This window comes from Acomys russatus, chromosome 18 (assembly GCF_903995435.1).
Source record: "Acomys russatus chromosome 18, mAcoRus1.1, whole genome shotgun sequence".
Taxonomy (NCBI): Eukaryota; Metazoa; Chordata; class Mammalia; order Rodentia; family Muridae; genus Acomys; species Acomys russatus.
The window spans coordinates 37,354,732-37,380,874 of NC_067154.1; the positions used below are offsets into that span (position 1 = coordinate 37,354,732).

Sequence of the window (26,143 nt, forward strand, 5' to 3'; positions counted from 1 at the left end):
ATGCCAAAACCTATCAAACCTTAGCCAAGACAACCACATTTTATGTAGCTCATACAGGCAAGAAAGATAAAATATCCAAAAATGATGAAATAGGGGAAAAGTTAGCATCATGTTTAATACAGACTAGAAAATTACAAGTGGATTGAACTAGAATGATCATAATGAGTGAGTTAACTCAGAAGCAGAAAGACTCAAATGGTATATACTCACTTATATCTGGACACTAGCCTAAGAGGCATGTCCCATGAAAGTCTTCACTTACCAGGAAACTGGGACAGAGGGGAGGACATCCTATTGGGACTTTTGGTGAGAGAAGCATTGAAGAATGGGGAAATAGACAGGTCCAGAGGGTTCTAGGAACCTATAGGAAGAACACGAGGATGAGCAGATCTGGGTCCAGGGGTCCAGTGCACACTATGGCACCAGCCAAGGAATACGTGCAGTAAACTTCAAACCCCTACCCAGATCTAGCCAATGGATAGGATGCCTTTCACAGTTGAGTGGAGAGTGGGGTCTGACTTTCACACGAACTCTGGAGCCCCATATTTGACCACGTCCCCGGGATGGGGAGGCCTGGTGGCACTCAGAGGAAGGATAGCAGGCTACCAAGAAGAGACTTGATACCCTATGAGCATATACAGGGAGAAGAAGTCCCACTCAGTCACAGTCATAGGGGAGGGGAGTAAGGGGAAAATGGGAGGGAGGGAGGAATGGGGGGATACAAGGGATGGGATAACAATTGAGATGTAATATGAATAAATTAATAAAAATATTTTTTAAAAGACTAGAAAATTAAAATTTTCCAGGGAACAAATTCAGAAGAAATCAGTAACAATGTTCAATTACACATTCTAAAAAAATTGAAAGTTTACCACTAACACTAAAAATTAAGGTGAAATGAAAACCCAAATTAAACCAGTACAACCCCAATAATTTTATAAAGGGTACATTTCCAGCCAGTGGTTAATACCTTTAATTCCAGAACTTGGGAGGCAGAAGCAAGCACATAAGAATTATAATGATTTAAATTTAAAAGCCACTTGCAAAAGACAAACACACTTAAACCTTGAATATGTATATATGTATGTATGCATATTTATCCATACATATTAAGGTATATTTAGTTTCAAATTTTCAAAAACAATTTTTTCTAAACTCAATGGAATGATAAATACCTTTTTTCCAAGATACAGAATATATGTGTATATATATATACATATATCCTGCCTAAAAAAGAACCCCTGAGAATTAAAGTTGGGGCAGGCTTTTGTTTTTATCTTTTCAAGAGGATAAAAGCATCCGACTAATAAATTCAGAGAACACTGGACAAGTAAAACATCTGGAAAAAAAAGGATGGATCATAAAGAGAAGATGTCTCAAGAAAGGGTAAATTGGCCAAGTTGTACTGCTGTCTTCTATAGACATAAGTGACAAATGGTCTTTTTCTGGTCATAATTCAATTAAAACTTACAGCTGCCTTTTGGGATGGAGCTTTGCTGTCTCCTTTTCTAAACCCACATGTGTTTATTAAAGATAAATCCTAAAACTTTGTCTCAAATCAGAGAAGCCACTTTGTATGGGACAAAGGAAAACAAAAGATAGGGGACTATTCTATTGCCACTACTCTTGTAACCTTTTGGTTTTCTTTTGACTCTCTAAAATTTTTTTAATGTAGAAACATTTATGTCAAAATCTATATGATTATTACGTATATATATAAACCCTTTGTCATGATACTAGTAGTCACACCGAGTACCAGCTAATTCTAGAAATAACCTTTATCCAGCTTCATGTACAGATTATCAGGTTTGAGTGTGACGCAGGTAACTAGAAACAGTTTGTATGTGCTTAGTTGGTTGTATCCTCAAACCCTGTGAAGACCTGCTGAATATGGTACTTCAATATTTTAAAGTTTTCTACCTTCCAGAACAGTAACCTTTGAGGTCTCCAAGAAGATGATGGTGACCTACAATGAAGAAACCACTTGGATTGTTGTAACACTAACCAAGAGACAAAATCATCCAAATGCCTCTTCTGCTGCCATGTTCTGTGCAAACAGGACACGTTTGGGTTGACTGCTGTGTTCTACCTAGCCAGCATTGCCACTAGGATGACAAACACCGCCCAAAGATACTCTTTAGATACGAACTACTTGGCAGTATTCAAATTGCTGCGTTCATATGAAACTGACATAATCATTTTCCAGAACTTTTAATGCAAAAAAAAAAAAAAAAAAGCTTAATCCTAAAAATGTCAGTTACAACCAAGCTGGACATTGAGGAAATCTTGGCATAAATATCTTCATTATTATAAATAGTTTTACTGTGCTAGAGTTAAAATATTTTCTTTTTATATAGACAAAAGGAAGGATGTTGCAGGATATTTGATCACACTATAAATCCCAACTCTGCGTTGTTTACCTAAAAATCCTGTTTCTAGTTGTACTGTGGCTCAGCCATAGCACACACCTTTAATCCAAGAGTTTTCTTGAGTATTTTAAACAGGATTAAGTAAAGTTAATCCTAGAACAAGAGACAGAATAAGCAACAATAGGCAGGAACATAAGAAAAAACCATAGAGACTAAGAGGAAGTCAAGAGAATGGATAAGGAGACACACAGGAAATAGAAGAGAGGAACATTCTTTTTTTTTTTTTTTTTTTTTTTTTAAACAACATAGGGAAGGAGTCCTTTTATTTTGAGGATTTCAGCAGAGAAGGAAGGCCAGCTGTGTCCTTTCTTTGCCCCTCTGAGATAGTAGGCTTTGACCCCAGCATCTGGCTCTGGAGTCTTTATTGGTAAAATTGAACCATTGAGAATTGTTAAAAACAATTCCATCCTTATCCCAATAGAATGGTTTTCTTATCAATGTTTGGGCTACAGTTGAATCAAAATTTTTTTTTTCCTGATCTGTAAACATCTCTCAGTATCTTCAGGCAACTGTGTAGTTGTTATCCACTGGTATTCCACTTTACCTGTTCATCAACTTTTCCCACTATTCTAATGAAGATGAATTTGCATGAGCATTTTTGGTTTTCTAATATATTTCTATTAAAATAAATTGTGCTCTTCTTAATTAAAGTACTTGCATTCCAATTACCTCCCCAATCTTTCATCTCTGTTTCTATCAGCTACTTTTCATTTGAAAATATTCTGAAATCCCCTGTCTTCATTCACTATTGACAGAAAGGTCAAAGGAATTAAAAAAAAGAAAAAACTTGTTACCAATCATTGATTACATTTGCTTACCTGTGACAATGTAGCATTATCAGTGACAACATTCCTTATCACTGTAGTCAATCTCTTATGCAAAGAATTAACAAATGGAAATATTTTCATATTTAGACCATTATTTTTCACTATTGTCTTTCTATTACAAACTTCAATTGTCAAAATTCTCATTAAAATTCCCCAGGTGTTGGCTATGTGCTTGGTGTATATAGCCTTTATTAGGTTTAGGTATGTGTCTTGTATCCCTGCTCTCTCCAAGAATTTTAACATGATTGGGTGTTGGGTTTTGACAAATGCTTTTTCAGCGTATGAGGAGATGATCATGTGTTTTTTCTTTCAGTTTGTTTATATGATGGATTACACTGATGGATTTCAATATATTGAACCACCCCTGCATGCCTGGGATGAAGCCTACTTGGTCATGGTGAATGATATTTTGATGTGTTTTTGGATTTGGTCTGCAAGCACTTTATTGAGTATTTTTGCATCAGTGTTCATAAGAGAAATTGGCATGAAATTCTCTCTCTTTGTTGAGTCTTTCTGTTTAGGTATCAAGGTGACTGTGGCCTCATAGAATGAGTTTGAGAATGTTCCTTCTGATTATGCATTGTAGAATAGTTTGAAGAGAATTTTAAATTTTTCCAGGTTTGAGGAAGATTATTTATTTTAATTCCTCACTGTGAAAATCTTAAGAATCCATATACATAGTTCATAATGCTACTAAAATAGACAATCAATGTCTCCATGTTTTGTCTTAATTCAATATACTATAATATATTTGTGAATGTAATTTCAAATACTAATCTCACAGCAACTTCAAGCACCCATATTAGTCAAGTATTCTATTTACTATTCCATACATGATAATTATATTGTGGTTTCGATGGGATTTTTTCCTTATTTTGATACGTGTGACTGACTGTATATACATTATACAATGCTATTGATGAACTTTTGAAGGTTTTATTTTGTTTTCATCTATACTTTGGTCTTTGAAAGTAATATAAAAGGCTTTTGAGAATGGAGATATGGGTGAACAATCAATAACTCTTACTATTATTCCAGAGGACGCACATTCAGTTCTCCACACCCACAGATTGCTCACAGTTGTCTGTAGTTCAAGTTCCAGAGAACCTAATGTTTTTGAATTCTGTAAATACCTGTACATTCATGATATAAAACTCATATGTGTACAAATACACATAAATTATTACACTTTTTAAACAATACTTTCTAGTAGACACACACACACCTGTATATCTGCATGTGTATCCTATGAATTTATGGGTAGCTTTTTTATTCATACACTCATTTGATTTAACGGCAAGATTTAAAAGAACTTTTCATGACACCATTTATATATATACTAATTCTTCAAAAAGTTAATTGGAGAAGAACTTATTGTAGGTATGCAGAGTCATCATGAAGAAGCATTTATGCTGCCTCTGCTCATTAATAAAAATGTTTCTGATTGACAACAATGAATTTTAGGACAATTTTAAAACTCCATATGTAAACAATCACAAACTCATGTAAATTATATATTCATGTTCTGGTTATAAACTACAAATGTTATGGAAGGGACACTAGTATACATGGTGAAACATAACCAGTTAAGAATTCTTGACCTTTGACGTGCATGAAGTAGAAAATTTTGGCATGTTAAATAAAGACGTAGCCAAAGAGATGTTTCATACTCACCATTTCTCTTCAAAGATAGTCTACCTGAGAGTACTACCACAATATCACTGACAAATATTTGCCATGCTAATAGAATTACATTTTATTTTATTAGAGTAAATTAGCAAATATTTATATTGGTATTGCTGGTGTTTGCTTTGTTTGTGGCTGGTTACACTTTTCTGAAGTTATGAGTACACCAACATGTATCTGGTGGCTATTATACACCAAGCTCTACTCCTGGTCCTAATCTTCACTTTGACCATGCCCTAATTACAGTCCTAAATAGAGTACCAAGGAGGCCTGGCCTGGAGATGAAAAACTTTGCTAGTGACTAAATCATTATATTGACAAGTGACTGGTACTCCTCTAAAGTGCAAACGGTGCTAGTACAGGGACCAATAATTCTCTGTCAGTTATGCCACATTTTATTTCAAATATATCAATTGGCTAGTAGAAGCAATTGTGACTATGATGACATTCATGTGCTAGACAACATTTAAAGATACCTCATTTTGATTCACATTAAAGACACATGGTTTTTACTATTTCATTAACAATGCATGCCTTCAATTAAAATTATTTTTTCTTTAGTCTTATCATCTTTAAGCAGGCTCTTTTTAATTTGTAATTTGTCTCACACTAATTATAAGCTATCCGCATATTTTTTTTTTGCATTTTTCATTTCAGTAAGGGCAGATGGAGAAAGAATTTCAATCACTTTGTATTTGCAGATTCCAGCTTTCTTTCGATTTATTCTGATCAAAGCCCGACATTCCTCTTTTGATCATCATCACTTAAATCAGGTTCTGTGAAAACATCAAGGTGAATGCATCTTGCAAGTCAATAAGGGTTTGGAACTATCCTCCCACCTGACGTCAATTCAACTGGGCATGAACTTTGTAGAGTTTTGAAAAGGTTGAATATGAAATCAGGTGCACAAATATCCCTACCAGAAAGAAAACTTCAGGGGTAAGTTAGAATACAAGCTTAATTGTCTTCATACTAGAGATATTAAAATAATTTGCAATGTGTCAAAACCTGTGCAAGATAAGTATGTCACATCATAATAGGACTTGTGGTTATTATTATATAATATTTATGGTTAAGCCACAGTATTAGTAGAAAGTATATTTTAGGAAGAAAACTAGTCTGTAGGAATGAAGCCTATCAGGTAAAATTGTATGTAGAGATATCTATTTAAATGTAATTTGTTTGTTAATATTGTATTCTGAAAATATATTGCATGTTAACTATGAGTCTATTCGTCTACTTTTCTGACTACCAATTTATTGGTCATCTATGCATGTTCATCTCCATTTCTCCTCATTCATCCTCTTGTTTATAAAGTACATACACCAAATTTCTTTCCTTTTAATAAATTCAGAAAACATATTAATTCCATCACTAAAAACAGTTGTGATTTTAACTTTGAGGAATCCTAAGAATCTATGGATGAATCATTTTAAGCTTATCTCTCACCAGTTGGACTTTTTAGTTCTCCTATAAATTGAATATATATTTACAATACTACCTTTTAAGGATGTCAATTAATATTTACTTTTCTCCCTCCAATATTTTCTCTGTCCATATTGGCACAGTGCTACTGTTTTGTTCTGTAGAGTTATCTTTCCATTTTTAAATACTCCCTCATTTCAAAATTAGTTACAGATAAATATCATTTATGTAAACACTCACCACTGAAATTTGTATCTGCATGCATGCCCGTGCTTGTATTTTATTCCTACTGAATATATTAAACCAAATCTGGGAAATTCAGATGCATTTTTATTCATTTATTTCTGTTAATTTTGTAGGCTGCAGAAATGCTTTAGTCAGCACAGCGCCTACACCACAACTATGGATATCTCATTTTGATATCCACTCCCCATGTAAAATCAGAGTTATAAGGCTGCATACATATAGCCTACAGAAGGGAGAGGCACAGAATTCTGTTCCCTAGAGCTCTCTGGCCAGCAAGCAGGCAGTGTCTGAGTTCCTAATTTATTTAGAGCTTGCATCTGGAAAATAATGTGTAGAGTGATGGTGGTAAATACCCTAAGTCAAGCTCTGTATTTCACACTCATCAATGCATACGTGTATTGACAAATACACATATATTAAATTACACATACAAACATATACACATACATCGTAAGAAAACATTCATCTTCTAGAATGCTATTTGAAAGGCTGAAGGATTGTTATGGTTTTTGTTTCATTACAAATGTTTTGTAATTTTTCTAAAATATCTAAAAAAATTATTGTATCTTATTTAAATTTAATAATCCTTTCACAATATATATGATTAAATATTAAATTCCCTTTAATGTTTAATTGAGAAAAGTAATTGGTCTTGCACTGTGTGGCCTCTAAGTAAATGTTATCTATAATGTTTTAATATACACAAAAATGCTTATTATACAAATTAACTTTTAAGTTAATTTGCTTTTCTTAGACTGCACTTTGTTTTGCTGATTTGACACTATAGAAAATAAAATGTATTTTTAATCTAGTCAGTTTTATAGATACATATCAATATAGTAGTGCTAGAGATAGACCCTGAGCTTTTCACAAAACGAGGAGGTAAATTTTCTGTTTGAGATACTGCTATTTATATTAGAAAAAGGGTTGATAAGTGTGTGCTTTGTATGTTACAGCAGGTTGCGATGCTATTACCTCCTGAAATGACTAATAATAAGGTGTCCTACTACCCCTCCTTGCTCTCTTTTAAATCCATGGAATATTTTTCTTCATTTATGCTGATATATATATATCATATATACATACATATCATTATATATAAGCATAAATATGTATATATACACGTATATCAACATCTATCTAAAGTCTGCAATCAACAGATTTGCAGTGAAAACATTCTGTCAGGTTTATACATGGAAAGTGTGACTGTTAACGATGCAGTAGGATAAAACATTGTACATAAAGCCTTCTTTGTGACAAGGAAAAAGGTGGTGATGTGGTCCGATGATAGGAAAATGATGAAAATAAAAACAAAGAAAATACTTAGAATATAGTGTATGGTAGAGCCAAATAGAATCCTTATGTGACTGAATGCTCAGTATTAGCCAGGATAGTTGTGGTGGAATCTTAGACTTACGCAAGAGAAACTAGGTGGTTACTTGGATCTTTACTGAGAATGAGAATGAATGAATGTCTTACTATATTGTAATGTCCTATTGTCCGTGTGAAATTCCAAGTGGCTTTTGAAGTAGGAGGTCAAGTTTTCAGTAGTTAAAGAGTGTATAAAGGAAAGATAGATGTGGATTTAACTCTCATAGATCAAAACACAGTGTTTATGGTTAGGCATAATATTGTATTCAACAACATAAATAAATATTGTTTTCTATATATAAACTATGGGGTCTGAGGAACTACAATTCTGAAAGTAGACAGCATTAATAATAAAAATAAGTAATAATAAAAGCAAGAACAAAATCTACTGAGTATCCAAGAAAAGTGATAATGAGATTATTACGGTCTAATTTTTAAAGACATTTGTTTCTTTTCATATATATATAAATTCATTAGCAGTGCCTGCAGGTAAATGTGTAGGTAGTTACATACTTATTAGTGAGTACAATTTGGAAGTAATATTACAGATAACATAAAAGTGTATGTGTGTGTGTGTGTGTGTTTATGTGTGTGAATGCATGTAAAACCTACTCTATATGTCTTCCTTTGTGACTTACAAATTCTGCTTTTGTGTTGATTTTTTCTTTCTCAATTTCTTGGCTTTGTATTGGTTTATTCCTTGTATCTACAACTTTTTATAGACAACAGATTGCTTATGTCACTGTTATCTGACCAGTTGTTCTTTTCCATTGGAGACAAAGGTTGAAGATCTTGCCCTTGTTACAGCATTTCTGTTGCAACCACAAAGAACATTTGGGAACATATTTATTGCTGCTTTTCACAGGAAATTAATTCTATGGTATGGAGGTACTGTATGTTTCTTATAACTGAAATTTGAAATGTCTCTTACTTCTCATTTTGTTTATTTCTTGACTTAGCCATATTTTTAAAATATAGTATTTAATTTCTCTATTGAAGGTTTTCTAGCCATTATAATTTTGCTATAAGAAGTGATTTTAAATATAAAATGCACACACACAAACAGGCACAACACACTAGTGCATGTATCTCTTAAGAATCATAATCTTTGTTATTATGAATTTCTAACATTTGTAACATCTTGAAACAAAAAAGATTACAGATTGCATAAAGCAAAGCCTATCTACAGATGCTCAAACTCTCTCATTTTTTTAATGAGATATGATTCCTTTGATCACTTATTATGTCAATTCTGTTCAGAGTATAGTCCCTTGGTTGTAGCACCTCTCCTTTACACACACACACACACACACACACACACACACACACACACACACACACACACATGAGTGTATATTTCCTCATACGTATGTACATACACATATATCTGTCTGAGTTTCATTTTTTGAGTTCATGTGCAATATCTACACATGGATGCTCCTGGAAGCCAGGAAGGTGTGTAAGATCTCCTGGAACTGACGTTACAGGTAGTTGTTGGATACCTGTTCTGCATGCTGTGAACCGAAGCGCTGAAGAGGAGTAATGGCTTTTTACCAATTACTCACTTGTTCCTAAAAACTCACTTTAAAGAAAAATCAGAGAAGTACTCACACAAAAAAAAAAGAACATGTTGGGGAGAGAGCAGAGGTAGCCTCTGACATGGACTTGACTCTGTTGCATGTTGTTTGATCACTTCCCCTGGCTGGTGCATTATCAGGCCACCAAGGAAGAGGATGCATGCAGTCCTCATGAGACATGATAGGTTGGGGTCACATGGTAGGAAGAAGGGGACTCTTTTTCTCAGGTCTAGAGAAGGGGCATGGTGGAAAGAGGGAGGCAGGATGGGATCTGGAGGAAACAAGGGAAGGGGCAACAATCACGATGTAAAGTGAATAAATTTTTAAAAATTATAATAAAGAGCATAGTGTGTGTGTGTGTGTGTGTGTGTGTGTGTGTGTGTGTGTGTGTGTGTGTTTTAGTATTTGTACATTATTGAGAATTGAGCTAAAGACCCTGTGCATATTAAGGATTTCTGTGTTGCTGACCTGTGCTTCTAGGGCTTTTTACTTTTGAAATGTACGTACTATAAATGCACATTTATGTGCATATTGTAAAGGTGTGTTTAAGAAGCCAAACTTAGTCTGTGGAAAATTGTTACAGAATATGGAAGTATACATTTTTATTTTAAATCAACATTTGATCATTTTATTTTAGAAAAGAGAAAAATACAAAAATGAAAAAAATTGTATTGGGTCTATCCTTTGTTTCATGTACAATCGTATATCAACAAAATGTCATGAATTTTCATATTCTTATAATTTTGTTAAAGTTTTAAACTTTATATTAGGACTATTAGGAAAACAGTTACACATAGCTCTTAACTTACTTAAAACAATAGCATGGATTCTTGAAAGACAACTTGCTTAATCTGTCTCATTTATTTTGCCATTTCTTATGGTCTTTCCTATCGTGAAGTCAAATAATTCAATTAATTTCAATATAAGCAATTGCATTTCAATACCATAGAAAATAGACATTTTGGTTGCTGAGACTTTCGATGTTTTATTTATTCTTCTGAAGCTTCTTTTTTCTACTATTTTTCTTGTTTAAAATGATACATCTCTGGGAAGCTTACATTCTCATTATGCTCTCCATGCCAAATTACAATAGCATACTTCCTTACAGCATGGGTTCATTCATAATTAATAAAGAAATCAGAATGGATTTTCTCTTGCACACATAAAATCTAACTAAACACAATTGCATCCAATACACTTAGTAATACAAAAACAGAAAAGTTTAGAATACAAAAGAAAATATCTTTTTTTGGCCAATTTAGGATGGCCAATTGCCTTATGGATAGATACAACACAATATTTATGGTATAACTAGACCATTTTTGTTATTGGTCTATCATCACTCTTTACTTGTGGAATATCTGTAATTGATTGATTGATTGTATCTGTGAAAAAATAATAATTAAAATGAGATAGACAAGCAGAAGATAAATTTTCTATTGAAACTATTATTAATTAAACAATACTTAGTATTTGAAGGCTAGTATTTTTTCTATTTAACTCTTTTTGTATTCATTTTTATTTTTTTAATATTTTATTAATTTATTCATATAACATCTCAATTCTTAGCCCATCCCATGTATCCTCTCATTCTTCCCTCCCTCCCATTTTCCCCTTACTCCCCTCCTCTATGACTGTGACTGAGGGGGAATGTATATGCTCATAGGGTATCAAGTCTCTTCTTGGTAGCCTGCTATCCTTCCTCTGAGTGACACCAGACCTCACCATCAAGAGGACGTGGTAAAAAATGGGGCACCAGAGTTCATGTGAAAGTCATTCCCCACTCTCTACTCAACTGTGGAGAATGTCCTGTCCATCTGGGTAGGAGTTCGAAGTTTACTGCCTGCATTGCTCTTGGCTGGTAAGGCTAGAACTTTTTTAACACTTCTCATAGTTTTGCTAAAACCTTGCAATGATAAGTTATTCAAATATAACATATATTACCATCAAATAGTTTTAAATTGAATTGTGTAGTTTATCTCAATCATCTACCATTCCATTTTGAAATTCAATATACCTTAAGTTCTTAAGATAATAACACAGAAAAAAATGAAAAAAATGAAATAAACACATTTCTTTTAAAACACTTGTTTAAGTTCACATGAAACATGCTCTGAAATATTTCAAAGCTAGAATCATGTACAAGCCAGCATACCAAATTTCTAGAAACCAATGCTTTCCGTTCACTGTAATAGCTTACCAAAAAACAACGGATGTTCCTAGGAATCTTTGCAAACCCATAAAAAGGCCATAAAATCATACATTTCATTGAAGTATCTTTTTTTTTTTCAACCTTGGACATTGTTAAGGACGATGCTAACTAGCATTGCCATGGCTCGTGTTCCTTCGGCACAAGAAGCGCTGTGCCAGAGTTAGCGACTCTCAGAACAATTTGAGCTGAAGCCTTTATGGGAAGAAGATTTCCTGTTCACTCTCATTACAGCCACTTTGCAAACAGAATAGCAATACTTACATAGAACCACTGTGGCTATTGAAGGAATTGGCATTCTCTAGAGGACTCTCAAAAATGGTTAGATTCAAAATCTTTGTTCTGGTCTTTCAAGTTGGGTAATCAACACAGTGAAAGATGTAACAGTAGACCTGTGTCTGTGTTTTTATCTTACCAGTTCATTTTTTTTTAAGGAACCAATGAAATGTATTTACTGACACATTAATTAAATGACTTCCGTTTAAATGAAAACATTCCATTTCACTATGATATGAAGCCAGTGAGTTGCTTTTTAACATCAATGGTGCTTCTGGTTTATCCAGGGATGACAGGTCCAAATGGTTCAAGAGCCACACAAGTGGTGGGAGCATTACCAGCTCATATTTTTAGGAAAACTAGATATTCTACTAGGTGTGTGACCTCTATAAACTTAATCTCTTTGAACTTATTTCTCCATGTGCACCATGTATAAAAAACAAGTATCTGTATTTTTATTATCAGAAACTTTGCATGCAAAATACTTTCAATGGCATGTTATTCATTTACATAAGTAACTGAAAGCTGTTACTTATATCTGACAGGTAATGAAACAATTTTTCTCTTTTGTCCTAAATATTTATTGCTTAAAACAACACACAATAAACATATTTCTCTCTATTGAAAGATGTGGAATATAAATTGTCCTTTCCATAACTTTTGATTAATTTTATTTTATTTTTTTGAGAGGTATAGGTAAAATTTATTACTGACACACCAGAAGTCCCAACTGTTGATGTGTCAGGGTCTCTCAGCACTCGGGAGGCAAAGGACCTTTTGAATAATTTTAATTGCAAGTTTATTGTATTAGATATTAGATATTAAAATAGCTACTGCAGTTTGCATATTGGGTCCATTTTTTGGAAACCTCTTTCCACCCCTGCATTCTGAGGTAATGTCTATCTTTGATGCTGAAGTATGTTTCAGGCATCCAGAAGAATGATGAATCCTTTTTTGGACTCATTCTGTTCGCCTGTGTTTTTTTTTTTTTTTTTTTAATTGGGGAATAGAGTCCATTGTCGTTCGTAGATATTAATGACCTATGATTGTTAACTCCTGTTATTTTGATGACGGTGGTGGCAATAGTAGCAGCAGCAGCAGCTTTAGTAGTAGTAGTAGTGTGTTTTCTTTTTGGTTTGCTTATGTGGGATTATTTATATCCTGTGCGTTCTACGGTGTAGTTTACCTCTTTTGCTTCGATTTTACATTCTGCTATCTTACACTTTATACTTGTCGAAAGAAATATCAATTATGATGATTTCTTAATTCTGAACAACTATGCCCTAAATGCAAGGACGTCCCCCTTCATAAAAGAAATGTTACTAATGCTTAAATTACACATCATATTTTACTATCTTGCAGGCAGGAATCTAGCATAACTATCATCTGAGAAGCTTTGTCCAGCAGATAATGGAAACAGATGCAGTGACACAAAGCCTAACATTAGGCAGAACTCAGGGAATCTTGTAGAAAAGCTAGGGAAAGGATTGAAGGAGCTAAAGAGGTGAAGAACACTTAAGAAGACCTACATAGCCAATGAATCTGTGCCCATGAGGGCTCATGGAGACTGAACCATCAGCCAAAGAAAACACATGGACTGGTGTAGATCCCCTACACATATGAAGCTAATGGGCTGCTCGGTCCTCAAGTGGGCCCATTAGCATTTGAAATGGGTCTGTGTCTGACTTGGTTTCTGCCACCTCCCTCTGGAACACATTTCCTAGCATGGCTTCCTTGTCTTGCCTCAGTAAATGAGTAGGCACTCAGTCCTAATCTATTTAATGTGCCAGGGTGGGTTGGTAGCAGAGGTGGGGGTGGGGTGGTGATATATGGGAAAAGCAGTTGAGAATGTGTGACTGGGAAGAGACAAGGAAGTGGTTTGGTGATTAAGATGTAACTGAACAAATAAATACAGTCTTTGAGAGTACCTAGTGTCAAAAGTAAGAGAGGCTGATTGGAAATATCCTGTACTGAGAATCACAATGTATTCATTGTCTGCTTGCTTAAATACAGGTATCATTAAAAACAACAACAAAAACTTGGACTCAAAGCAAGCTCTCATAATCTATTTAGAGAAAAAGCACTAAATTCCACTGACTCTGATATAGTCCCTAATTATTCTCAATAGTGAGATAAAGGACAGCTATTACTTTATAAAGCTTCAACTGCTTTCTGATTTTATCATAGGACTATTCTTAATTTTCCAATTATAAAGTTTCCCTAAATTTTAACTAACCATTAACATTTCATAGTTCCTTATTTCCATGATTTCTTAGCTACTTACCTCATACTCATCGTGACATTTTTGTATGGTGATTTATATCTAAATAAATGTGATGAATGAATGGTAACGTGTTTGGTCTCCTTCAACAATTGATTTACTCATACAATTGCACATATGATTTAAGTGGTCTAACCCCACTTTTAATTTGATTCTTTACAATAACAGAAATTGTACACTCTGGGTTAAATATGCTATATAGAGATTGTCTTTTACTGTTACAAAGCTGAGAAGGTAGTTCCCATAGAACTAATGGTTGTTTCTTTTACAATATTACTCAAGGCTTGTGAGGCTTTTGTCTCCAAAGCCTAGAATTTTTAAAGTACCAAGGTTCAAAGATGATGTTCTAGTAAAAGAAATAGTTAACTGAATATTTTTTTTTATTTTTAAGATGATTTTACTAGGAAACAATTTGTGAATTGGAATTTATTTCAAGGTCTTGTCAACTTATATAAATTCTTACTGTTGTCCTTGACCTTCTGTCCTCTCTTCTCATTAAAAAAAAAAAAAAAAAAAAAAAAAAAGATACCCAGCACTCGGGAGGCAGAGGCAGGCGGATCGCTGTGAGTTCGAGGCCAGCCTGGTCTACAAAGTGAGTCCAGGATGGCCAAGGCTACACAGAGAAACCCTGTCTCGAAAAAACAAACAAACAAACAAACAAAGATAGAGAAATGGTTTGTTTTAGTTTCCTTATCTCTGGTAAATAAGGCTTCTATACTGGCTCGTACTGTAAATTTTGAAATGCCATTCAATTGACTTTAAAAGGTAAGAAATATATATTTTTGTCCAAGGAATTATCATATTGTTTCATTAAAGATACAATTTAAAGAAAGCATGAGAACAAATGTTTAGGATGCAGTTAGGGGTTTTGCTGGCCTAGTACGGTGGCGGTTGTATACCCTCCTCCAAGGCCTGTGGCTTCACCAGCCCTGGTGGTTGTCTAGGACTCTAGAACCAGGCATAATCTCCCTCTTATTTAACAGTTCTTACGTCTGAAAGAAATTATGTACAAGTAACTAATAAACAGAAAATGAATTATAGACACAGTAATAGGTGTACATTTCTTATCTAATTGATTTCACAAATGTTTTGTGTATGTAGTGCAATTAATGTAAAGTATAAAACTATCTCGAAAAATTCATCCTAATGAAAAAAAGGAGCGTGAATCTTTATGCAGCCAAGATGAGAATTAGATCCATGATCCTTCACCCATAATTTTTGTGCCCTCTGACTTCATTTGAATACAACACCGCATGAAAGTCCTAAATTTCTGAGAAATAATTAGATCTGTGTTGAAATAGGATTTTTAGTATACTGTACATATTGAAATGGTAGCCCCAAAAGTACCTGTGGTGGAAGCAATGGCAGTCTTATGAAGGCAAGGAGCATACTCAAGTCACTGCATCTCCGCTCCATGTCATACTTGACCCACATCATTAATGCATGGAAGATGGTCTCTTCATCAGGAACATTTACATCATCACTGGCCAGTAGTTTATGGAGCTCTTCAGCTGGAAGGAGTAAAAATTCTTGATTTCTGATTACTTCCATTATGTTTTCCTGTGGGGAGAAAAAAAAAATCTTGTCATAAATTCTGCTTCACTCCTATGTGGCTGGCAAAGGCATTTCAGAGAAAAAAAAATGCGAAAGGCAGTCAATAACCTTTGTTCTCATTAGAACATAATCCTTGAGACTCATCCTTCAGAAACAAGAAGCTGTTAAGAAGAAAGCATTGTAATTGTAATTGAAGTGTAAATGTATCTGAGACAGCAGAGTTCTTGTAATAACTGGAGGATTATGATGCACAGCTTTGTTATGCAGGCAAGATGTACTCAGTGATTAAATGGTCTAGTTTCAAGTGTGCTCCTATGTAAGATCTAGCAAATATGAAAAGAATAACTTTTCACCATTTCAAAGGCTCAAAAATCACACACAAAAATAAGAATATGGCAATACAATTACAGAGAGAAACACAAAACAAGGCAGCTTTGTTGTTTGTTTGAAAGGGGAAGAAAGACAGCTGAGAAACCATTGAAGTCACAAAAGCTTATGAGCTCTACTCACCCTTTCTCTTACAGTTACCCCCTCTCATGACAATTTATTTGGTTTACTTTGTTGCTCTTGGCATTTTTAAGTTTCTTTTAATTATTATGCATTTTAAAGTTTATTCTTTTTTTTTTAATTTTTGTATTATTTAATTAATTTATTCAGATTACATCTCAATTGTTTTCCCCTCATTTGTATCTTCCTGTTCTTCCTTCCTTCCCATTTTCACCCTATTCCCCTCCCCTAGGTCTGTGACCAAGGAGGACCTCCTCCCCCACTACATGGTTATAGTCTATCTATCAAGTCTCATCTTGGTAGCCTGCTTATCCTCTCTCTGAGTGCCAACAGGCCTCCCCACTACAGGGAAGTGGTCAAATATGGGGCACCAGAGTTCATGTCAGAGTCAGTGCCCACTCTCCACATAACTGTGGAGAATGCCCTGTTCATTGGCTAGATCAGATTAGGGGTTCAATGTTGACTGCATTTATTGTCCTTGGTTGGTGCAGTAGTTTGAGCAGACCTCCCTGGGTCCTGATCTGCCCATCATGATGTTCTTCTTGTAGGTTTCTAGGACCCTCTGGGTTCTTCTATTTTCCCATTCTCTCATACTTCTCTCACCTAGGCTCTCAGTAGGATGTCCTTACATCTGCACACCAACATTCTACTGCAACCAACATTAAAGTTTATTCTTGATTTTATATTCAAGTCAAAAAATATATTGCGCTTCATAGCAACATAACAAGACTTGGCTTGGAGTTAGAATCATAGTTTCAAAGGTCAGACTCTATACAATGGGTCCACTCCTGGAAGATGTATAAGTAAGATTCTGTGTGTGTGTGTGGGGGGATTCTTTGTAGAGCTTCTCACTCAGAAATCTACAATAGGGTCTTGGATGCTTTGTATTAAACAACCACATGAACTTATATTGAATTCAAAATATGACTCACACAGATTCAATCAGAACATTTTTACATTAACAATTTTAGTTATCTTCTGTTGTTTGAGACACCATAAATGAATATACTGTGTTTTGATCAAATACATCTCTCCTCTGTTCTCCATCTACTGAAATATAGATAACCTTTCAAGATTGCCATCCGGGGGATATCGTAGTAGTGATCAAGTTTGGCTCAATGTTTATTCCTACTTATTTTCATCTAGCTTTTGTTTTCTCCAAATTAATCTGTCTCTGTATGTGCTAAAATTCTTTGTAAAATTCAAAGTGAAGCCAACATGGTTTTAAATGTGTTGTGGTATCTTCAAGGTTTTCCTTTAAGAGCTCCTCATATTTTTAGTTCTACAGTGTGATGCCTTCTAATTATAATTAATTTCTTTCTTTACTTGCATTGAAGTTAATAAATTACCCACTCTTCCTTCTGTCATTTTATTTAACATATCATCACTTACTCATGTCAATATTTAAAATGGCATTCATTAATTTTGTTTCCCTTGTTATTGTTGTATGTCAAAGTTTAATTCAAAAAGAAGCCAGAAGTTGTAGTGCCTATCTGGAGTCTCGTATTTGGTTGGTGAACCAAAAATGATCAAGAAATCAGGACCAACTTCAGAGACATTGTAAAATGCTAGGATGTATTTGGTAGGACTCTGTCACAATACTTTAAGTATATATCTATGTATATACACATGTATGTATGTATGTATGTATGTATGTATGTATGTATTTATATAGATATTTTTAATAAATACAAAAGCTGCCTATATTTTTTTAAGTTTCTCAAGTCAAATATTCAGTCAATTGTGTATAGTTAACAGCTCCCTGGAGTCTCACATCATATGGCACCTTCAGAGCTCTCATAATGGGGCCAGTCACCAGCCTACACTTTGGTGTGCTTGTCAAATAGAAGATGCATGTGATGGGTAGAGTTTTGGGAACAGAGTTTGAGAACATAGGCACAATGCTTTTCAGATTAAAATACTCCACCATACTTTAAGAACACTTGAAAAACTATGTTCATAGCAGCTTTATTTGTAATAACCATAAACTGGAAATAATATAGATGCTCCTCAACTTAAAAATATATAAAGAAGCTGTGGTTGATTTACACAGTGCTATATTACTTATCTATTAAAAACAAGGACATAATGAACTATTCTGGCAAATGGATGGCACTAGAAAATATGATCCTAAGTGAGTTAACCCAGACCCAGAAAAACACACATGACAGAAGCCTAGCATAAATGTCCTCTGAGAAGTTTTAACCAGAAGCTGATGGAAACAGATGCAGAGCCCCAGAGCCAAACATTAGGTGGAGCTCAGGAAACCTTGTGGCAGAAAGGGATGAAGGATTGAAGGATCCAAAGAGATAAAAAAAAAAAAAAAATACCACAACAATACCTACAGAATCCACTAACTTGAATCCGTAGGCACTCACTGACACTGAATCACCATCCAAACACATGTATGACGTAGGCCACCTACACATATGTAACAAATGTGCAGCTTTATATTCATGTGCATCTGCCTAACAACTGGAACTGGGGTCCCAGTCTCTGTCTGTCTTTGTTGCCTGTCTCTGAATACTTTTCCGTAACTGGGCTGCCTTATGTAGCCTTAATAGGAGAAGATGTGCCTAGGCCTACCTACTGCAACTTCATATATGTTCATATCCATGGGAGGAGAAAGGAGAAAGGGGTACTGAGATGAGAGGAGGGAGAGAAAGCTGTGATTGGGATGTAAAGTAAACTAATTAATGAAAAAAAAAAAAACACAAAACAAAACAGGTTCAGTCTTCAGTGTGAAATCCCAATATTAAGAATAACAAAGTAACTTACAAATATCCAGGAAGGGACTTTAAACAGTATCAATAGTGAAGTGAGACAGGAGATGATCAAGGAAACTGAAGTTGGACTTTAACAGCTGTTTATCCTGAAGGTATAATTTTTCTTGGAGGTTATCTCTCTTAGAGGCTACAAAAAGTTTTCCCCCTCTACATCAAAAGCAAATGGAACTGGGCATTTGCCCATTAATAGAAGTTAAGAAAATGGCGTAATATCATCCTCCTTTGTTATTTTTTCCCTATCATGGAAAGACATGATCTAAAATAGAGATCTGAACCATTATGAAGGTAGAAATGCTTATCTTACAAAATAACTATACAATCTACTCCATCAATTTGAATTAAAGCATCTTTTAAATCAAGAACATGATAATGGTGCTAGTCGCATTTCTTTTAGAAATCTCACTCAAATCGACCTTTGGAGTCTATGATTTGGTATTGTTTGCTGAATCCTATGCCCAAAAACTTTCCATGGAAAATAGAAGACCAACAAATACCTGTAATATAACCTAAGGGTCTTATCACAAGGAATTTTATTATTCCACGGTGTAATATCTTAAATTGAAAAATCCTGGTCTTGGTATAATGCCTCAAAAATAGCACGGGAACTGTACATATTTATTTAAGAGAGCAAATAATGATAGATGATCAGAGAAATTGTAGTAGCAATACAAAGTAGTCAAGTGCTAAACTGATACACACATCCTTCCATTTAAAGGGGAAAGTCAATGGTGTGTGGTGGAAAGGTGGAACACACAGACATTCCAAGCTCACTTTTCTTGTCTTCATGTCCTCTCACAGGTTTTGAGATAACTCCAAAGAAGACATCTGAGATATTTGACAGTGTAATCAGAAGAACATGACTGTGGTAGAAACCTCCACAAAACACCTTTAAGTATGGCACCTCTAGGAGAGTGAGAATTAAGGCCTAGAAAAATAGACAAGATGCAACCGTAATGCTTAATCAGATTTGATCACTCATCCAATGAATAATAATCTTCATATGGAGTTCAAGTCATATTTAGTTTTTAAGGAGACCCCTAGATAAAGCAATTCTTATATTTCTGAACTGGAAGTGACTTCAGCTCCAACATTAGGTTTTGAATTGCATCTTAAAGGCAATATGCCACTCATTACACATATTGCATAAAAATACAAATTATCATTAATACATACATATCTAATAGTAGGGCATGACAGAATAGCTTAGCTCATTTTTCATGAAAATTAGTTTTTGTTTATTCTTGGATTATATAATATTTTATAAATATTCTGAAACTGTTGGAATTAATACATGACATGCTTTGAACTATACTGCTACCATATTTTGGTGAAGAGAGGAAGAAAGAAAAATCACAATTTTGAGGAACTTGGAAAGCCATATTCTTCTCCTTGTTTTTTCTTTTACTCAAACATTTCTGCCATTATTAAACTGTACCCAGAATGGTATAGTTATACTGTATGTATAAAATAGAGAATACAATAAAAATCACTTTGTAAAACACTTAGTGGTGTCTGTCATAAAGAGTTTGTTCAAGGCATTTTCATTATATTTTATAGTGTCCTCTTTATGATGACCCTTGGGGAAATTTCCTACAGGTTTTAGTAGCAAGAATAATTGCACTTCTGCTGTGTAAATTGCTTTTCCTTTATCATGGATGTTGTAAATTATGAAATTGATCAGATTTCTCTTTTTATTTAGCCTCTAGGAAACTTAGAGTCAGATTGAAATCCATCTGGCAGGAAGGATATAGCCTTTTATAATTTGATTTCTTTTCAGACCGCTCTGGAAATAGTTTCATTTAGTACCACAACAGACACTTTTCTTTTTTCCTACATAGATATGCTACTAATTCAGATAAAATTCTTATAATTTTGTATCTTTGTAAATCCTACTAAGTTCTTAGTAAATTGTTGGTGCTGATGATAATAAACTCTCTGAAATAGGTGGGTATTAATACATGCTACTAGTTATTGAAGCTTGTATTATATGCCAATATTATATTACTTATTATTTATGTTCACATATTGAAAAGGTTGAAAATTTTCTTTGTTCCCCTGTCCTCTCTCCTGAGTTTCTTTTCAATGTTATTTTTTCTAAAATGTGCCACTGATAATTGCAATTTATTTATTTTTTTTTTCTGACTTTAAAACGTTTATTCTTTAAAAAATTAGTTGCTTTTTATACAGCTATACAAAGTTCTTAATGTTTCTTTGGCAATGGAATATAATGGAATTTTACAACTATATAAAAAAGTTACCTTTGCCTAAGAAACAGTATTTACCTAAGAAACAGTATTTACCTGTGTGTACACAGTCGACTGACAGAATTCTCTACCATCCAGCACCCTAATTAAGTGTCGAAATAAGCTACCTCATATTATAGGATATTTTTTAATCACTGAAAGGATTTTTCTTATCACTAATTAATTGTATTCAGCGATTACTTCAAGTTGCCTGCAGATAGGCCGTGATACTGTGTTTTGAGCCACAGAAGGTTGTGTATGTGTGTGTGCGCGTGTGTGTGCATGTGTGCGTGTCTGTATCTTTCTTTTTGGAGATCCTATAATATGAGATAATTGCAATTTAGATCCTTGGGTATTTTAAATAAGAATGTTTGATTTATCAAGTTTTATGAATTTAAAGTTATTTTCCTTATATTGTACACTTTGATTAACAGTTTAATCTCTGTGAATCCAGGAAAGACTTTACGTTCTTTGGCACATTTACATTTCTTTGCAAAAATTTTCTTTTGGAGTATTATATATTGTGCTAGTTAATCTACATGGAAAGGGAAAAGGTAGATTTTAAATAACATGTTCATTATTTTATATCAAAAATCATTATCTGAAAGTTGTCATAAGCAAGTGGGCTCAGAAGGTGTGGTAAGACTTTAAACTAGAGCATGGCGGATGAGGCAGCATGAAGCGTTGGGCAGGTGCGTGACATAGGTCTCAGAAGTATTGTGAAAACAGCACTAAAGGTGTAACTTAGGTCAGGTTTTTTGAGTAGATTAATCCTAAAAATTGACATTTTGTTATTTTTTAAACGCAAACAAACATAAAAACACACTGTAAAAATTGTTTAGAATAATTAACACAGAGTAATATTTTGGCATCAAATGTATTATGCTACTGCACAAAGAAAACAAAAAAACAAAGAAGAAAAATTTACAAAAATGGATTCAGTGTAGAGTGCTTGCCTAGCATACACAAGTTTCATCCTCAGTTCTAAAAAAAAAATCACAGATTTGTTTCTTTCTAAATATCCTGAAGTTTTTAAACAGTAATATTCACATGGACAGACTTGGTCTTAACTCTTTCCTTAAACAGTGAAAGGTGTTGCTAAATATTAATATTACAAAATTTAAGTCTTATGAAATGTCTCAAACCATGTGAAGTGGCCTTACAGCTTATCTCCAGAGCAATAGAAATGAACAGAAGTCTGTGTTTAAAATATTGTCAATGAATTTTGTATATTGATAGAAAATAGGTTTAATTTTGATACATTGGTATAGAATTCAAATTTAACATTGTATTATACATATTTCTACTCTAATATGAGGTATCAAACCCATACAACTCAATTATAATACAAAGCTTATTTCTAAAACCCTGAAAGTGCTATTACAGGCTGTTTGGTATAATTAGGAAATATAAGCTAACAAACCTGCACTCCTAGTTCACTCAGTTTTTAAGTTTTATCCCTTCTCAAGTCTCTGATGGATTTGAAGGCCAAAGAGTTTAGTCTTTCAATTAACCTTAGTAGGTTAAGGGTTAAGAAATTTTTAGATGATGATAAATGTTTTAAGTTAATAGATATGAGATATGATAGATATTAATCTCCATTCAGAAATTTAGACCTAACAAGGTAGGAAAGATGTTTACTTCAAGTTTGCCAAATACAAATGGCCAAATGACTATGAATGTAACATTTATATAATTCCTGATTGTCTCATGGTTCTTCCTGCTATATGTAGTTTATTTTAATTATGTGTAATAATATAAATGTATATGTTAAAAAAGAAACATAGTAAAAAAGAAATACAAACTGATTGTTTGTTGATAAAATCATGTTCATGTAAACAGTCTATTTTTGTCACAAAACTATATACTAGGTTTACAGATGGATATGATCCTATAGATAGATAAGGTAAAATAGTTAGATGTCTTCAAAGCCTCAGAGAACTACAGAATGTGACATTCAAAGATGCTTATAATATTTTAAAGAATATTTGACAACAAAGCAAGTTAACTCCTGGCATCACCCATCCTGCCACACAGAAGATGAGCATCACAGAGCATCCTTATGGAGTTGGCTTCAAATGTGGCGAACCAACAATTGGCCAAAATGTCCTTATTTTTGCCACAGACACATGTTTTTCTATATTAATCCCAGAGAACAACTTTCAGATGTGTATTTAATTACTCCTCAATTTTAGGATTTATTCAACAATAGTTTTTTGGGCCTAGTAAAGGGAAGATCTCAAAGAGCACCAAGACTAAGCGATCCAGTGGGCGATAGTCAGGCAATACAGACTGCTTAAGCAGATGCTATTAATACTATTTAAAAAGAGAGAAAGAGTTAATACACTGTGAAATAAAATGACTTGAGAGAAACAAAGGTCTTGCTGGAAAAATAATGTTTAGGAATTCATTCAAGGAAGAAACCACTTGGTGAACAGCTCAGCATCATTGTGGATTTATATGACCTCTTTAAAACTATTACCCTGTAGGATTCAGTGTAATTTCAATTTGATTAAAATTTGAATTAGTGATAAGTATGTTAGTTTTTTAAATTTTATGTTCATTTTTAATATATGTGTGTGTGTTTCTCTGAGTAAATGAGTATATGTGCAATACATATATTCCTAGTGTCCATGAAAGCTAGATAGAGCATTGGATCTCATGTAACTGGACTTATTGCTTTGTAAGATTCCGTGTAGTTTTGTGATACAACTCAGGACTTCAACAAGAGAAATACATGTTCCTAACAACTGAGCCATGTCTCTGCCATAGGAATAACTAATTTTCAAATGATTTCTGATCAAGAAAAAGATTATAATTTTAATAAAATTTAGAAAAAATAGCTGTTAGTATTTTTCTTCATGTCTCTAAGACTTCTAAATAGTAATATACGATTAAAGGCTGCCAAATACAAATAGCCAAAACACTAAGAATGTAACGTTTATATAATTCCAGATTGTGTCTTTGTTCTTTTTGCTGTAGGTAGTTTATTGTATATATGTATTATAATATAAATGTTTACGTTTAAAAAAAGATAAAACTTGAAAAAATATTCATAGAATGCTAGAGAAAAGAATGCAAAGAATTATGTAATCATGTCAATCAACAGAGAAATTAAGCATGGCATGGTGGTGCACACCCTTAATCCCAGCACTTGGGAGGCAGAGGCAGCAGATTGCTGTGACTTCAAGGTCAGCCTGGTCTAGAAAGCGTGTTCAGGACAGCCAAGGCTACACAGCGAAACTCTGTGTGGAAAAAATACAGATATTATTAGAAGAATAGCTGTGATCTGTAAAATAGGGTTTACAGAATATAAAACACAAAACATAAGCAGATTAATAAAATTTACACCGAACCACATTTATCTTACATCAAAGATTGTATTATTTCTTTATTATTTCACGTTCACTGGGCAAAATAATCAGCATAAAGACAACCTACATATTGAAAGACACATTCGACGTAATCCATGTATTTCATTCTCAATATATTCAGTGGGAAAAATTTAACCCATACAAAAAGAGGTGTTTCACCTTCAGACATTTTGGTTTTTCTTCGATACTAGAGAATGTCTCAGAAAATATTATTAAAATATTTTGTATTATTTATAATAGAAAGCACATGTATTGTAGGGGGATAAACTTTACTGGTGTCAGCATATATCAGAGTGGAATAATTCCTGAGAGTCACATTGTTCAAATTTTATGTCTCAGATTGCATATTAGTTAGGTAAGTGTTAAAATTAGCATTATGAAGATTCTCATCTTGAAAACAACAAAGTATGACTATTATCAGAATGTTTATATATGTAAGCTAGATTTCTATTGTGTAAAACCTTCTCCACTGTTTTTGTGTCCAAATTATCCACATCTTTTATAAAAAGGGAGCTTCTACAAGATGAGGGGCTGTGTTTGACTACTAAAAATACTATCATGTATTTAAATTATTCATCTTAATAATTTTATATTTTATTACCATTGAATATTATGCCATCTAAGACATTACTCTCAAGAATAACTAAGACTGATATTTACACAAGAATTCCTCACACTTACTATAGCAATTGGAAGGATACATGGCCACACACTGTTGTCATTTTTTTGAAACTTAAGCAATGAGAATTGAAACATACATTCTAAGATTAGACTTGTACAATATAGTTGAGACAAGCTTTAAAACATGACAGAGGAGCCGGACGTGGTGGCGCACGCCTTTAATCCCAGCACTCGGAAGGCAGAGGCAGGCGGATCGCTGTGAGTTCAAGGCCAGCCCGGTCTACAAAGTGAGTCCAGGATGGCCAAGGCTACACAGAGAAACCCTGTCTCGAAAAACCAAAAAAAAAAAAAAAAAAAAAAAAAAAAACATGACAGAGGAATACCACTCAATCATCAAACTTTATTAGCTCTTATATGTCTTAATTAAAATGATGCATAAACAATTCCTATAAACAATCTTGATATGACCTATTAATACTTGACGATGCTTTATTATCAATAGTTTCTAACATATATTTTCTTTTCAGCAACTCCCATAGTGATTATTTATGAAATAAGTAATGCCTTAAAAACATCGCTGAAAACAAAAGTGAGTACATCATGATTGCTTAACAGTAAAAGATATGAGAGGATTCAATTTTCTATGGTGGTACTTTTTTTTTTTTTGCTGTTATTTTATTTTATTTATTTTTTATTAATTTATTCTTGTTACATCTCAATGATTATCCTGT

The 26,143-nt window shown here is 33.7% G+C and overlaps 1 protein-coding gene across 1 annotated transcript in view; it reads right to left on the reverse strand.

Moving 5' to 3' along the window:
* Klhl1 (kelch like family member 1) overlaps positions 1–26,143 on the reverse strand; it is a 203,252-nt gene that overhangs the window by 115,510 nt on the left and 61,599 nt on the right. Inside the window, exon 4 of the mRNA XM_051160901.1 lies at positions 15,675–15,887. Within this exon, the coding sequence (XP_051016858.1) occupies positions 15,675–15,887 (213 nt within the window). The remainder of the gene's footprint in view (positions 1–15,674; positions 15,888–26,143) is intronic.